The sequence below is a fragment of the Heloderma suspectum genome, chromosome 7, assembly GCF_057233095.1.
Source record: "Heloderma suspectum isolate Gila_16-S chromosome 7, 16-S_ref, whole genome shotgun sequence".
NCBI lineage: Eukaryota > Metazoa > Chordata > Lepidosauria > Squamata > Helodermatidae > Heloderma > Heloderma suspectum.
Window position 1 is genome coordinate 87,212,424 of NC_139464.1, and position 15,935 is coordinate 87,228,358.

General features: G+C 41.4%; 1 protein-coding gene across 2 annotated transcripts in view; it reads right to left on the reverse strand.

Annotated features, from left to right (window-relative positions):
• Positions 1-15,935, reverse strand: part of TSPAN12 (tetraspanin 12) — a 126,031-nt gene continuing 110,096 nt past the window's right edge. For both annotated transcript variants that reach the window (XM_084810853.1, XM_084810854.1), the window contains 3 exons: positions 6,414-6,521; positions 2,550-2,693; positions 1-552 (listed from right to left, as the gene is read on the reverse strand). In XM_084810853.1, coding sequence (XP_084666979.1) covers positions 247-552; positions 2,550-2,693; positions 6,414-6,521 — 558 coding nt within the window. In that variant the 3' untranslated portion in view covers positions 1-246. The remainder of the gene's footprint in view (positions 553-2,549; positions 2,694-6,413; positions 6,522-15,935) is intronic.

Genomic DNA, 15,935 nt, shown 5'->3' on the forward strand with positions numbered 1-15,935 from the left:
CTCTTCATGAACACTCAAGAGCTTATTTGCTCTCAGCATTTTTAGTATTAAAACTATCATTAGAACCTTAGAACTGCAACAGTTTTACGAAAGAAAAGGCCAGAACCCAGATTCACGTTCCTTCCTTAAGAGCATCTTCATTCATTATCCATTTTCATTTCTCATATACAGCTGAATTCTGAGTGCACTCAGAAACCTGAAAGATTGCCATATTCCAATGTACAATTCTCAGAGTGGCAGGTCATCCTACAGTTCCTCCATTTCAAAGTGTGTGTTAAAACTGTTTGCCATGGGCGTGTGCTTGAAGATCCTTGTCAAGCTGGGTTTGAGCAGCTCCACCGAGTGGCAGGACAGGTGCTGTGTAGTGTCACTCTTCAGGGACAGCATTTGATCTGTGCCTGGATCTCGTCGGTCATAATACAGGGCCCATAGCAAAGTAATTGTGAGGATCATAGCCAGAATCTGGGTCACCCCAATGGAGATCCCTAGAAATCGAAGCACCTGCAGTTGTTTAGTTCCTCTCAGGAAAGTGTACATCTTTTTACCACAACCCTGTGGAGCAAGAGAAAGATGAAAATGGTCAACTGTATTTGAAAATGATCAGTGCCAAACAGGGCCATATCCAGGCTGGGACCAGTGGGGCCTGGCCCCAGGAATGGACTCCAGCCCCATTAGGCAGTGCTCCTGCTCTCCCACTCTGATCTTCCCATCTCCATCATGACCTCTTAGATCAGTCACAGCGGCACAACAACAGGGACCAACACCAGCACAGTGTCACAGCCAGCCGTCCTGCCTGCGTCCTTGCTGGGATGATGCACTGCTGTTGGCTCTCATCAGCATGCTGGAGCAATGCATGTTAGTCTTTTTTACCCCCGTGTAAGCGTGGGTGGCCTCGATTCAGATTAGGACCATAGTGCTTCAGAAGACAGGGGTTAAACCTCCTCCACCACCACCACCACACACACACTCGTTTTTTCGCAAAATTCAACCTCTTTCCATTGCAGTCACTTAGCACTGTTTCCTTTGTTTTACTCCCTGCCCCATGGGGGATTGGGGTGGAATTTCATTAAATAAATGAGTGCGGTGGAAGGTTTAATCCCCCTCCTGAGTGCTGCAGTCCCAACAGGAATGGGCCACACGCGCTTGCAAAGAGGTAAAGAAAACTAGCACGCAAAGCTCCACTATGCATGCTAGGCAGAACATCTAGTTCGGCAGCTTTATTTGTACCCTAAGCTGAAGGGTCCCACCCTTAAAGCCGGCCTAAGCATAATATAAATTAACAAAATTTCAGTTGCCTAGTCATAAAACAGCTTTTTCTTTTAAGTTAAGGCTCTTTTCCCCACTTTCCTATGAGCCCTTTTTATATTACCAAATGTTATGTTCAACTGAAGTCAATAAGAAGCCAGGATGTGTTGACCAGCCAACTCACTGGAGACTTTGAAAAGTGTTCCAAAGCTCCAAATACTGACACAGAGTTTTAAGAGCTCCCAAAATGATTAAGATAGCTTCCTCTTTCTTCTTCTTCAATATAAAAGCACATGGATTTGAGTAAAAAAGCTACAAGTCCCTAGAGGTGGACATTCAAATGGCGACATGCTCTACCTTTGATACAGCTTGTCAGCCAATGTTAACTCCCATTCATTTCAATGGGTCTACTCTAAGTGGACTAACACTAGATACAACCCCTTGGAGGCAAGTGGGAATAGAACCATTCGTTGCATCTCCTATAAGTATTCACTAATAGCTGTGACGTTAAAAGGTTCCTACTTCAGTTCTCCAGGTGACAGAAGCGAGGGGAAAGGTAATGAAAACTGCAATGATTTTTATAGAGCATGTTCTTATCAAAATGCACAAACGAAAAGCTGGAGTGTTACAACAGTCTTTAAAAGATGCAAATGTGTGGAGGAAGGCAAGTTAGAACAGCGGGCTTTGCAGATTAATGCCCTGTCCAGCAATTTGCTGCCAGCAAAAGGAATTCAAAAACACACATGCACACACTGTTTCTGCCCTCGGTGGGCTTGCTATTTATTTCGTAGGGAGGCCAGCTCTGTGTCAGTTGTGTGTGAAGGAATGGGTCAGTCGCCACGTGCAGGAACCCATGAATTTTCACACTCACGAAGGGTATAACAACCAGTGGCTAGTGGTCATGATGGCTACACGCTATCTCTGCATTCAGAAGGCAATGCACCTCTGAAGAGCAGCTGCTGGGGAACAACAGTAGGAGAAGGGTATTGCCCTCATGTCCTGTTTGTGGGCTTCCCAGGGCCATCTAGCTGGCCAACGTAGGAAACAGGATGTTTGCTGAACCGATTGGCCTTTGCTGTGATCCAGCAGGCTCTTCTTAGGTGGGCACTACAACACAGGGGGGGTGACTGCCTTTGGTGAGGAAGGAGGCCATTTCCAACACAAAAAAGGGAGTCAAGGAAGTCTCCACCACCACCTCTTTTCTCCCCCATCATTATGCACAGAAGACATATGTGGGAATACACCACCACAACCACAGCGTACCTCTCCAAACCTTAGGAGCAACTTGTTGATTACTTCCTTACCTCCTGGTAAAGGTCACTCAAATCCTCATGGTGTGCCTGCCTGGAGCATCCTGGGAATTCTCTTACACAACAGGAATCGGGGGGCCAGTCCATTTCAGTCATTTCCAGCCAGTCAGTGAAGTACACCACTCCACAGCATTTAAACTGCAAAATAGTGAGTGCCCATGTGATGCTCAGTGGGCAAGAAATGCTAAGTACAAATCCAAGTTTCTTTTCCACCCAGCACTCACCCAGAGGCCAGTATTCTTTTGAATCCTCATACTGCTGAATGCACATGGCTTCTCCCTATCCTAGAGATTAAGTCTGGCATGCTCTTCAGGCCAAACACAAGCCAATCCTTCTGCCTGTCGTTCTTCCATCTCGGCTAAAATGCATAAATCACTTACTCTGGACATGTCCCAGTTATCCCATAAACTTCAGGAAAGTCCAAGTTAGATGCATCCCAGAGTTTTGTGATTTGCAGTCATTAACACTATCTTCCTCAGTTCAGGCCCAGGCCTTTTCCTCATGACTCATCTTTTTAACAACTGGAGTTGATATTAGGAAATCAGAGATCTCCACATAAGAACACTGCCAAGAAAGGATCTCAGTAATTTAAAACTAAATCCCTTCCAAACTAAAATTATGTGCTTTCAGCAAAATAAAAGGATAGGCACTCATTAGGGCATCCAATGAGGGTGGCTCCGAAGACATTCAATAGCTGAGCCATACGCGGTCAAAAATAGTTAGCATAACGTTCAAAATGGGAAACACACTAAATTAGTTATCGTCCTATAATAGTAAGACAGCTTTTCTAATTAAGCCTCCTAAAAGATTGCCTCTGGTCAGGGATACATTTCACAAGTATTCCTATATCAAAAGTTAGAATTTGCATATTTGGCACAGGAGTGTAGCTAGGGTTTTGGCTTATTTTAAACAAAAACTTACAGCAGGAAATATCTATCAATAAGCAGTCACTTCTGGGGCCAATAATCAGGCCAAGGTTATTTTGCATCTTGAGAATCTCATCTTTCTTTCTTATTTAAAAACAACAACAGGTTTCTAGCCCTCATGACAGAAGCTAAGAGTTTTAAAGTGTATACAGTGGTGTAGTGGAGCCAGGGCTCACAAGGACGCAGCACTGGCACTTTCTGATTAGCAGGGATGCTGACACCAGCTGCAACACACCCCAGACTTCCCTCTGAGCTTAGCTGCAATCCTCACAGTAGCTGAGACGGGGGGGGGGGGGTGAATTTTCCAAGCAACAATAGATGGTTCCCTGTTGCAACGTAAAGAATTTTGGGGTGACTTGGTAATGAATAGGCAATTAAAACTCCTTTGCTTTACAAAAGACCTGCTCCCGCTGGAGATGAAAACTCCTAGAACTGGTTTGCTGATACGGATCAACACAGCTGCCTGGAATTTTGAACTCTCCTTGTGGGCATGGCTATGGGTACTGTAATGATGAGTGCCTGCATACCACTGAATATGTAATGACATATCCCAGAAGGGCAGAAATATTGGTCTAGTGAAGCAACAAAGCCAAGTCTGGTGTCACCTTAAAGACTAACAGATTTATTGTGGCATAAGCTTTTATGGGCCAGAGCTGACTTTGTCAGATGCAATTTGCAAATGTATACATATCACACACTAACATATAATCAGAAGGGTCTTGGGAATGTTAGCACAAAGTGAAAGATAGGTATGTCCCATTTCTATGCCAAGTCAGCTGCAAACAAGATCCAGTAGAAAGTTAAAAAAAAAATCCAAACAGAGTATGACCCATTCCTAACTGAAAATAAACTGCAATGCAAAATAAATAATGTACTTCAATACCTTAAGAGGGACAACTACTTTCTGCAGTGAGTTCCTATGGAGCCCAAGTCTGATAAATCTAGATACATCAATTCCAACTAAATAGCTTCACGCTGGAATCTCCCTCTGGATCCTGATTTATTTTGTTGCAATATAGCAACTTTCAAGCCTATATAGAAACTGAAATCCCTCCCCCGCCTCCAGTTTCTGAGTAGTAATGTCTGAATTGTGTCTATTTATTTTCTACATATAGACTGTGAGGTTTGGCCTACGTCTCTGTGAAAGACTTACGACTGACTTCTAAGACTTATATGAATTATATCAAATTGATCTGATTTACATTTGTGTTCTGCATAGTAATGGAATGTACTTATATCTTGCTTGGCCATTGGAAGTCCTTTGTAATGCCATTTGCTCTTCTGTCTTTATGTGTGCGTGCGTGTGTGAAAGAGAGATTACACATACATTCCTACCCTCCAAGGAAGGAAGTATAGAAATCCCACCCTCTTCTCTCTTCATTGGTCAGTACAAGCAATACAGCTTGTCAGCCATCCCACCTGGTGCCCTCCAGATTTATTGGACAGCAACTTCAAGCATCCTCCAGTCAATGCTGGGAGTTGTAGTCCAACACATCTGGAGAGCACCAGGTCAGGAAGCCTGGGTTAGAAGCACTGGAAGACAGAAGCATGTTAACTTCTTCCTGAACATTTGCGTAAAATACTGCACATTTCTTCTTATCCCTCTGTGGGCTGCACTTTTTTTTATCTCCAATGAAAGCAGAAAATCCAGGGACAAAGCCTCAATTACTGCTGATGACAGCAGCTTCCTACAAACACCCTCCATAGCTATTTCAGAACTTGGGCTTTCTGAATTCAGGCATTAGTGACTCCATCTTTATATCAACACACCAGAGTGCAAGGTAATAAGAGACATTATTTTTTTCAGGCTAAGCAAGTTGGAATTCTTTCAGGTCTGTCTTCAAAAAAGCTACTGTGTTCCTTCTAGCATTTGAGTGGCTTTAAAGGAACACAACTTGAAACTTGTTAATTCTATATTCTTACTACGTCATTCTTTCTCAGACAAATACAGACTTATCAAATGCAGCCAGGAAACATTTAAATAAACAGGAAATCTGTGCAACTATGATAGATTTCAGATTTCAACCAGGGCAAGAGAATGACAGGCATTTAAAGTGTTCTTTTCCTGCACATGAACATATATCTGGAATTAATGGCTTTTACCTTGTGCACTTCCATACATTTGCCATATAATAGTTCATTCTTTTAAAAAACAGCTCTGTGTTTCTCCCTCAGCTAGGGACCAAAAATATACAAGCCAGTGCTGTTCTCACCATCAGTTGCATACAAGAAATAAAAACTGGCCACTGTACAGGACAGAAGTCCATGGAACAATACTTGCAATTGTCTGGAAATATTATTTCAAGCTCTTTCTAACTCTTCTGACACTATACATTCCTGAACTTTCCACTCAGGCCTAATTTTGAACATTTAAGCTTATGCAATTTTGAATTCAAACCTCTCAGGACAATATAAGAAGATTCCACCAGGTACAAATTAAATTATTTGTTCCTGCTTATGGGGAAAGCTTATCTGTTTTATTTATGAACATTAAAACTGCCACCATAGGTCAAACCCTGGGTCCATCTGACCCAGTTCTTTATTTCTGACTGTGGCCAGCCAGATGACTCAGGAAATTTCATAATCAGGGCACAATGCTTGCCCTCACTTGCTGTTTGTCCTCAGCTTAATTTATCAAAATCTAATATGACTGTTATTTTCAACAAGAACATGTCTTTGGAGTTATTGGTGATCATGAGTGGCCAGGGAAGAGAGGGAGAGTAATTCTTCATTTCTATATATTGATTCATTTGAGTTGGTCACAAATTATCAGTCTTGGCCTATTGTGTTTTCAATTTCAGGGTGTTGCTGCTTTTTAAATGGGACATATCATAACAAAAATTTCCAGACTAGCTTAACCAGGTCAGATACAAAATACTGAATATTGTTTATTTCATAGACACAGTTGTATCACAGGTATTTGCCCGCTTACCTCTCTCTGAAAAAAATTCCAAGCATGAGTAAGCCACTGATACCTAGGTAAACCATAATTGGTCATTCTGGCTTTTAAAGTGACCATATCTGACCACTGCACAGGGACCTGAGGAAAAAGACAAAAATATTGGCACACACATACACATACAGAAAACAACTGGAAGGCATTAATAGAAGAATTAGTAGAAATTGACTAGAAACCTACCAAAATTGCTAGTCAGTACTGCCCTGTACCTTAGGGCCAATTCTGAGGACATTTCTGAGGTGGAATAGTTGCCATTAGGTAGAATTTCCCATTCCCATTCATGCAGTATGGAAGGCCTTAGAGGTCTACAAAATTATACACGGTGTGGAGAATGTGGATAGGAAAAGATTGTTCTCCCTTTCTCAAAATACTAGAACCCGTGGTCATCCTATGGATCTGATTGGTGGGAGATTCAGGACAGATAAGAGGAAGTACTTCTTCACACAGTGCATAGTTAAACTATGGAATTCGCTACCACAGGATATAGTGATGGTCACCAATTTGGATGGCTCTAAAAGATGGTTAGATAAATTCCTGGAAGAAAAGGTTATCAATGGCTACTAGTCTTGATGGCTATGTGCTACCTCCAGTACCAGAGGCAGTGAGCCTATGTACACCAGTTGCTGGGGAACATGGGGGGGGGGGTGCTGTTGTGCTCATGTCCTGCTTGTGGGCTCCTGCTCGACAGCTGGTTGGCCACTGTGTGAACAGAATGCTGGACCAGATGGACCCTTTGTCTGATCCAGCATGGCTCTTCTTATGTTCTTAAGTGATAAGACTGCAACCTTGCTGCCTGTTTTTTATACACTGATTTTTATTTCCTTTTCATGGCTACTTCCTTATTTTAGTTGTATTTTATTTATTACATACAACAACCCAATAGTCAAAGCTCCCTAGGCAGTTTCCAAAGCTCTCTGGGCTCTTGAGAATGCTGAGGAAAAAGGGTTTCCACAAGGAAAAAAAGGTTTCCAGTTCATAAGCCTCGATGGTCTTATAGGCCCCTTCCAACCCTACTGTTCTGTGATTCTATGAATATGGACTAAGTTGGATGCTTTATTGCAGGGGGGAAACCCACATTTCTGCTCTAATCACATTTACAATTTTGGCATTAAAACAGAACATTTAGCAGTTGTATTTATTTTTCTTCCAAAAGACTTAATCAAAGAACACCCAAACCTATAAAACAAACTTTCAGCAATCTCAAAATGTGAAGTCCATTAATAATTACTATTTATTGATAAAGGAAATAATACCTTTTTTGCACTAGTAACAGCAATACTTGCACTGCATATTATTTTTGCGCTTGCAACGTATGTTTGGTGGGTGCTGAGAAAGTATTTCCTTTCCAATGTCATTTCCAAAAAATAAGACTATTTTTAGATGTACAGCTTGCTTTCTCATGGCATAGAGCATGACCCCAATCACTGTATGAGTAACAATGTTAAGCACAATTTTGCTTCCTTCAACATAACACTCCTCTGAGTTAAGACCGATTCCGTTTCTGCTTTATTGTGCACCAAACTAACTATCAAATCCGTTCATATCATCCGTAATGTTCAATTCTGTATTGCTGCATTCACATTAATAGCAATACAATTCTTATGCCTTTTGGCTTTTTCTTATTTGGCTGGGTACCCTGGGGGCGGGAGGAGTGAAGAAGAAGAGATACTGATGCAATTATTTAAGTGATTTCCCTTCCAGTTCTCTGTGTGATAAACTGCTAGTATCTCCAGGTTGTTATGATGAAGCCATTATAATGGGTTTTATCATCCTTCATCCTTGCCCTGCCTCTCCTTATTAGGCAGTGAGCTAACAGGAAAAAACATTCTGCAATAGCTGACTGGTGATAATAGCTTCTCATAAACCAAGCAACTATGACATAGCAGAAGTTTATCATGTAAAACATGCTGAACCCTATTGTGAAAAGAGATGGTGTGACTGAAACTTCACCTTAATCCCTTAATGAAGGTTTCCAACACATAAGAACAGCCATACTGGATCAGACCAAAGGCCTATCTAACCCAGCTGGCCTAAATATAATTTTAAATAAATATATAAAACATTCTGTTCCCAGAGTGGCCAACCAGATGCCTGAGGGGGTTTCAGGTTATGGTGACTCTTACTGAATTAACTGGCTTTCCCTAGTTCTTCTCTTGACTTCTGCAGGCTCTAGGTTAGCCTTGTCTTCTTTAATGGTAGGTCCACATGGCTGGTGTGTTGGCTGCTGAAGTAGGGAAATAAATGTTATACATTTGGCTAAAATATGGCTTGTATTTTATTATCCCCTTCCTTACTGATTTATGAATTTTGCATTAACTGAATTGGTGTTTTCATGAGTATTGAACTGGAAGTTTATTTATAGGTTCATTGTAACACTCTTATGGTTGGATAATTTTTCACACCGTTTGTCATTTGAAATTATTGCACTGTGTTTGCACCGTGTTAGCTGCTGTGAGCTTCCTTCTGGAGGGAAAGGTGGGGTACAAATAAATGGAATGAATTAATGAACGACACGTGTGCAACAGTACTCTCACAGTCATGTTCCCCAGCATACTGCCTCTGATACTGGAGGTAATATATAGTCATCCTGACTAGTAGCCATTGATAGCCTTTATCTGTAGGAATTTAATTAATCCACCTTTAAAGCTGTCCAAGTTGGCAGCCATTGCTACATCTTGTGGTAGCAAATTCCACAGTATAACTATGAACTCTGTGAAGAAGTACTTCGCAATACTTTTTCAAACAAAAACAACAATACTATGGGATCCACTGTTAAATTGATACTGTCTTCACACAATCTTGGATTCTTGGTTCCATTTTAATCAATCCTCAAATTCATGGTAATGGCAATTGCTCCTCTTTCTTGCAGTACCGTTGAATTCCGTATTCAGTTAAGAGGAGATCATCAAAACCTTAGTCAAAGAGAGAAATCTGAGCCTTTCCTAAAGTTTACAGCAACAGTTTGTTGCAAGAATTTAACTGATCATTGACACAGAACCTGCTTAGATGTAATATTTTGTGATGTCTCTGAAGCGATGCCCACAAGTGCATGCATTTAAAACATTTCATTGAAAGGAGTTATCTAGAATAGGAAGTATCCAAGAATCCATGCTCAGAATAATCTATCAAGGAACTGATGCGTGCACCCAACAAAAACATTTGAACCATCCTGGAAAAATTACTTCACAACTGACTCTTACAAAACAGTTTCTCTTCAGAAAGAACCAATTTCATATAGAATTATGGAACTGAAGGGCTGTATCTCAGGGAAAGAGCATATGCTTTACTTGCAAAAGGTCCCAGGTTCGGAACCCTTACTTTCTCCAGGTAGGGCTGAGATAGACTCCAGTCTGAAACCATGGAAAGCTGCTGCCCAGCTTTCCAGATATGCTTCAGGAATCCAGATATCCTTAAGCTCTCAGTATCCTCTTCTCTAACTTACTACATACCATTCCTATCAAAGAGATTCCTGGAGCCCTAAACCTAGGCCCCCATCTTTTCCATTGTAACTCACAGGACATCCCTCTCCACCAATAAAGCATATGAGTTCTGGCTTCCAAGCTCTTCACCAAACATAGCTCATCACTCTCCATCCCTTTTCTTCTAAGTTAGGTGTGGGCAACTGGCTACATTTCAAAAGCCCTCTATAAGCAATCAGTTCAGACCTCTACCAAGAGTGATCTGTTTCTACCATGGCAGCCTGCTGGGCAGGGAATAATAAAGGGGTTGAAGAGTGAGAGAGAAAGGTGGGGTGGCACAGGGAGAGAGGGGGGAGGGGTGTCAGAGAGAGCGAGAAGGAAGGAGAAAGGAGGGATGGCAGTGAAAGAGAAAGAAAGAGGGTGGCAGAGTGAGGGGTGCCCCCACCACGTTGGCTGTGGCCCCAGGTTTTCACCCCATCTGCCACTGACATACAGTCACCAATAGATAAACCCGAAGAGAATGAGTTCCTCAGCAGAAAAAAGATTTCCCACCCCTGATGTAGACAATGCAGAGCTAGGTGGACCAGTGCTCCGATTCAATGTAAGGAAGCTTCCTATGTTCCTGCGATAAAGTTGGGAAAGACCTGGCATTCATCTAGACCACTTCCCCCTTCAAGAAGGGGCAAATCCATGCCTAATGATTTTACCCATTCCAGTGTATTACCCAAATTATAATGCAACACAAACGGACAACAAAAGCAAGCATACAACATATGGTCAGATGTACCCCCAGGACAAACAACAGATTTAGCATCAAAGGAAAAAAGAGCAACTCAAATGGTTCAAACAAGCATGGGAGTCATTATGTGGGTTGCAAAGAGTAAGACTCCTACTTGAGGTCTATGGGCAGCGGGGAGAAAGGGAGGGAGGGGAAAGAATCCTTCCAGGCCACAATCATAGCAGCCAATCGTCAGTGTAATATTTGGACTACAGTTATTCTGATAATATTTATTTATACCTTCATATCATCTCTTTACTCCAAGGAACTCAGTACTGTTTGTACTTCACAACAAACTTGTGAGGTAAGTAGAATGCTGATAATGCATTCTCCAAGGACACCTAATGAGCTTCATAGCCACAGGTTCATTTGAACTCTAGATTTCCACATGTACCAAAACACTCCAGCCCATACAATTCTACTGTCTCATTTTGGGTGCAACTTTTCCAGACTTATCCAGACTTTCAAAGAACACAAATGAAAGCAAAAGAGTGCAAGGATGTTAAGAATAAAATAAACCAAGATGAGGTAACAAGGTGCTCAGGATTCTACAATTTCTAGTACTTCGAATACTGCTGGCATCAATTCAATATTAAATAATACCACTTATTGTAGTGGGATTTTTAAAAACCCTTACCATCAGAAATGCAAAAAGTGACTTGCTTTGTATTTCACTCTATTCAACCAATGTCTGTAGATTTATTCTGCAGCACCATCTATCCATAAACATCATCCTCATGGCCTCATCACCTTTCAGCCTGCTGAGCATCTTTGCCTGCGTTTAGTTAGTTTAATAATTTAAAGCTCAATTTTATGCATAAAAGATGGAACCAAAGTGACTTACAGAAATGAAGACAGATAAAAACATCCAGTTACAAAGCTAAATGCAAATGATAAAGTACACAAACACAATCACAAAATGCAAAAAGTATCCCCAAAAGAAAAGAAAAAAGACAATAACCAGATCTGGCAATGATATATCAACAATCAGGCAAAAGCTAGTTTTACTGAAATTTCGATCATTCTTGTTGAGAAGTGATACCTGTAACTTTCACGGAAATATTATATTATGTGAACTCACCCTGTTTATATTTTTCATACTCGTAGACAGAAATTTGTAAATGAGAGAGAGCTTTGGTCAGAAAGGATGTGCGTGTGTGTGATATTCTGTAAGTCCATCTTTTAATTTTGCACCACCTTATGATTTTGCACATTAGGAAATAGAAACAGAAGAAGACGGTTCATTTATCCCATGGTTGGTTGCTATACTAAATTGGTAAACTTGGGACACAGTCACACTTCTCATTTATGTTGATTGTATCCTGAAAATGAAATATCACACCATGACATCGAGTCAAATGTTAAGTGACAATTACGGAGGAAACTGGAAACTACCATTAAATGCAGGCAGCACTATCTGCTGTGTCACCTGAGGATATTCAGCCACAGCTGCAGAAGGAGTTAATTGGCCAGTTCAGCTCTCTTGCTAGAATTCTTCCAGTCTTTGTAAAGATTAACCTACATGAACCTGGAACAAGAGGCGCTTAAACTAACTTCCCCATCTAAGCAATGCAATTAAAATCTCAATCTTACGTGTAAATTGAGATCTCAGTAAATGTCTGGTCATCTACAGAACACCCGAACGACTACTGCTTGGAGTCTTAGGCAACACCTCACAAATGTTGGTATTTAATAGGAGAAAGATTTTCACATTTGTAGGCTGGCATTCTTGATTTCAGCTGTTATGCAAATTGTGTAATGAGATCATGAACATTTCACGGAATTCCCACATTGCCAGATGCACCCTGCAGAACCAAATCAGTTCCCCACATCTAGTCTAAAGATAAAGCATGTATCTTTCATCGCACTTTATAATATATCTGGGAAGACGGTTTAATTCTGAGGGGTGCATTTGGAGGTCCAAGAACGAAAATAAATGTGTATGATTTCACTGATTCCTAATCAAGTACACTCAACAAGCAGTCTGGGTTTTAAAATTATGTTTATTATAATTCTTCTAATAACTTCCAGGCCTAATGGTTTGCTTCAAGAAAGCGAAGAGCCAGCTCATGGTTTTTCAATCTTATATATGGAAGATGTTAAACACATAAGAAACACTTCTGATTGTGAGAAACTATTGTAAGTTAGAAATCAGACAATGGATACAAATGTTCTCACATTAGACATATGCCAAAGGGGGGTCAAATTATAAATTTTTTGGCAAGGATGCATAAACACCTGCACTAATGGAGATCTGACACCACTTTAGGCATTCTCATAGCTTCATGCAAGGTTGAAGTCCAAATGGGACACAACACAGATTGATCTTTGCTCGGGATGTCAGAAAAATCCACAACGGATATAAATGAGTTCAGATTTCTATGAATCCAACCTGCGGATTCAGTAGTGAATTGGCTTTTTCTGAGTCGTGTGGATTTGCAGACCAGTGCTTTTTAACTTTGGAGGCGAATTTGCACTAATGTGCATTAGTGCAAGTGCGCACTTACACTAATGTGCATTTGCACAAATGTGCCTTTGCAAACAGGAAAGTAATTCTTGTACATCCCTAAAAAAAAAAATCTTATCCCTTCGGACCAGAATGATGCAGCAAAAGCTGCCTGACAATCCACAAAAGACAGATGGAATGGATTTAACAAAATCTGTACATCCCTAGTCTTTGCCCAATTTGTTACTAAGGTTCACTGTTTCAGGAGCCCAAGCTCCTGAGAGATGCTCCACATTGCACAGATAGTACTGGGAAAAATGTTTTTCATAGTAATGACTTTAAAGCACTGCTATAAGTAGCAACAATTGTGAATGACGGAATACCTGTTCCTGGGTTAGACATTATCTCACTTTATCTCCTAATCAACGAGATTGGTTTGGTTCAAACCTAATGGGAATCCATAGTTTCTTGCTATGAAAATGAGCCACAACAAGCCCCAGAGTTGTGCACTCCCCTCTGCCCTTCTCATTCATGTGCCAGGAGGGGATTGACATATGAACTTAGGGAATGGTGATTTGTTTAAACTAGGGTCCAGAAATAACCAGGAACTGAAACCACAGTTTGACCCTGGTTTGCTCTCACTAAGCAACAGCTCTCTTTCAGGAGAAAGAGTGGAGTGTGTGATCATTTATGATCTGAGAACACATGATGAAGCTACTTTATTGAAGGTGTGGTAAGTGCCTGGTCAGAAGGTCTGGCCAATGCCTGGATAGGAGACTACCTGGGAACCCCATGTATGCAACCTTAAATTTGATAATGGAAGAAAGGCAGGACACAGATGTATTAAATAAAATAAATAAATAAGCCAGGCATAGACTTGGATACCTCTCCAAAAAGCAAACATAAAGCATATAGCATGTACAGTGAATACCTTGAGAAGGGCAGGATCGCAACCACCTCTGTGTTCAGTAGACCTGATACCAGTCTTCCCCAATGTGGTGCCCTCCAGATATTCTGGACTACGACTCCTATCATTCCTGACCATTGACCATGCTACCTGGTGCTGATGGGTATTGTAGCCCAAAACATTTGGAGGGTACCATATTCACGAAGAATGCGCAACACAATCTAAGACTCTGCAAACAAACGAGAAAACAAAACAGGTGTTCCAATTGTGGGGACAAGCCTATCCACAAATAGTTTGTACAAACATACAATCCATTCCTAAGATCCATTTAATGCCCAAGGAGCAGGGCCAGCTGACGCTACCCTGATTCCGCCACTCCCTCAAAATACACCATCATTGTATGTACCAGTTGTGTAAACAGTAGGGCTGTGAACCCTCAGATTCACCTTGGGCTGCTTCAGAAGGGGGCAACCCGCTTTGTGAGCCCCCAGCTCCTTACCTGGGCCCTTGGAATGTGGACCAGCAGGTGTCTTCCTGTTCCAGGGAATCACCACCGCAGCCACCGCCTGCGCCTTCAGGACGCACACCGGCAGCCTTCTTCCTGTTCCAGGGAGTTACTGTTTCTAAAATGGCAACTCCCTGTATTTCCATAAATAGATCCTGCACCATTTGCACAGGATCTATTTTCAGAAATACAGGAAGTCACCATTTTTAAAATGGTGATTCCCCAGAACAGGAAGATTGCCGGCATGCGTCCCAAGGGCCCAGGTAAGGAGCTTGGGCTGGGTGGCGGCAGTGCGGGCAGGCTTCCGGATTGCTCCAAAATGCCACCAAAGCGCTTTGGAGCAACCCGACCTGCTTCATGCCACTTCATGCTCCCTCTGCCTCGCCTCAGAAGCAGCCTGAAGCACCCCCTTCGGCTCAGAACTCGGGCTTTGGGCTGAGTGGTACACAGCCCTAGTAAACAAAACTAGTGATGGAGGAAGGGAGTCAACGTTCAACTGAAATTAAGCCACCAGACATTAATGATAGTCCAAAGCAGAGGTATGGAAAAATGAAATCTGAAGGGGGGGAAATCGTGAATGTTTCTACAACGACATGCAACACAACCATATGAATGCTCACTCAGAAGTAAGTCCCACTGTGTTCAAGTCAGTCCCAGGTAACTGCCTAGGACTGAAGCCTAAGCAAATGTTTTTAAACTAGTTTGTCAAAGAAAAACAGGGAAGCTTACCTTTGTACATTAGATGGAGATAATTAAGACAGGTAAGCTACACACAGCACAACTATTAAAAAAGCTGGAAATGCCAAAAGCAAAGAAGAAGAAGAAAAGTTGTCCAAAGCATATATATGTATTAACAAACAGAACAGAACAGGGTAAGAACTGTAAAGCAATCACACACCGATGCTGAACAGATGTGTGCACATCAAGCAGGAAGAAAGAAAAATGTTGGAAACTGTAGTTTGACAGAGTTTATGGAGACAAATATCACAAGACATTACCTCAAATTTAAATCGGCTTCACTTGAAATCCTAAAATGGAAAACCACAACCACTAGAAGAACTGAACATTTCCCTTAAAACTATGATTGATGTTTGAATAGAAGGAAACAAAAATAAGTACATGTGAATTATGTGTAGCATACATCTGCCACAATCATGGTAAAATTGCAAAGCTATTTTTTTTAAAAATTCATTTTAAATTTAAACTGAAGTTTAAAATAAAGTTTTCAAAAATTCCAAAACAAACAAACCCCAACAATGTAGGCAGGAGCTAAGAAGACACTCTTTTGTTGGTGTGGCACCACTGTGCTGGCAATTTTTTTAAAAAACATAATTAAAGCTCTGGGGTACATGTCAATGCAAGGGTGAAGAACCTCAGACCTGGGAATGAAATCTGGCCTCCTGGGGTCCCAATATGGCATCCTGGGGTCCCAATATAGCC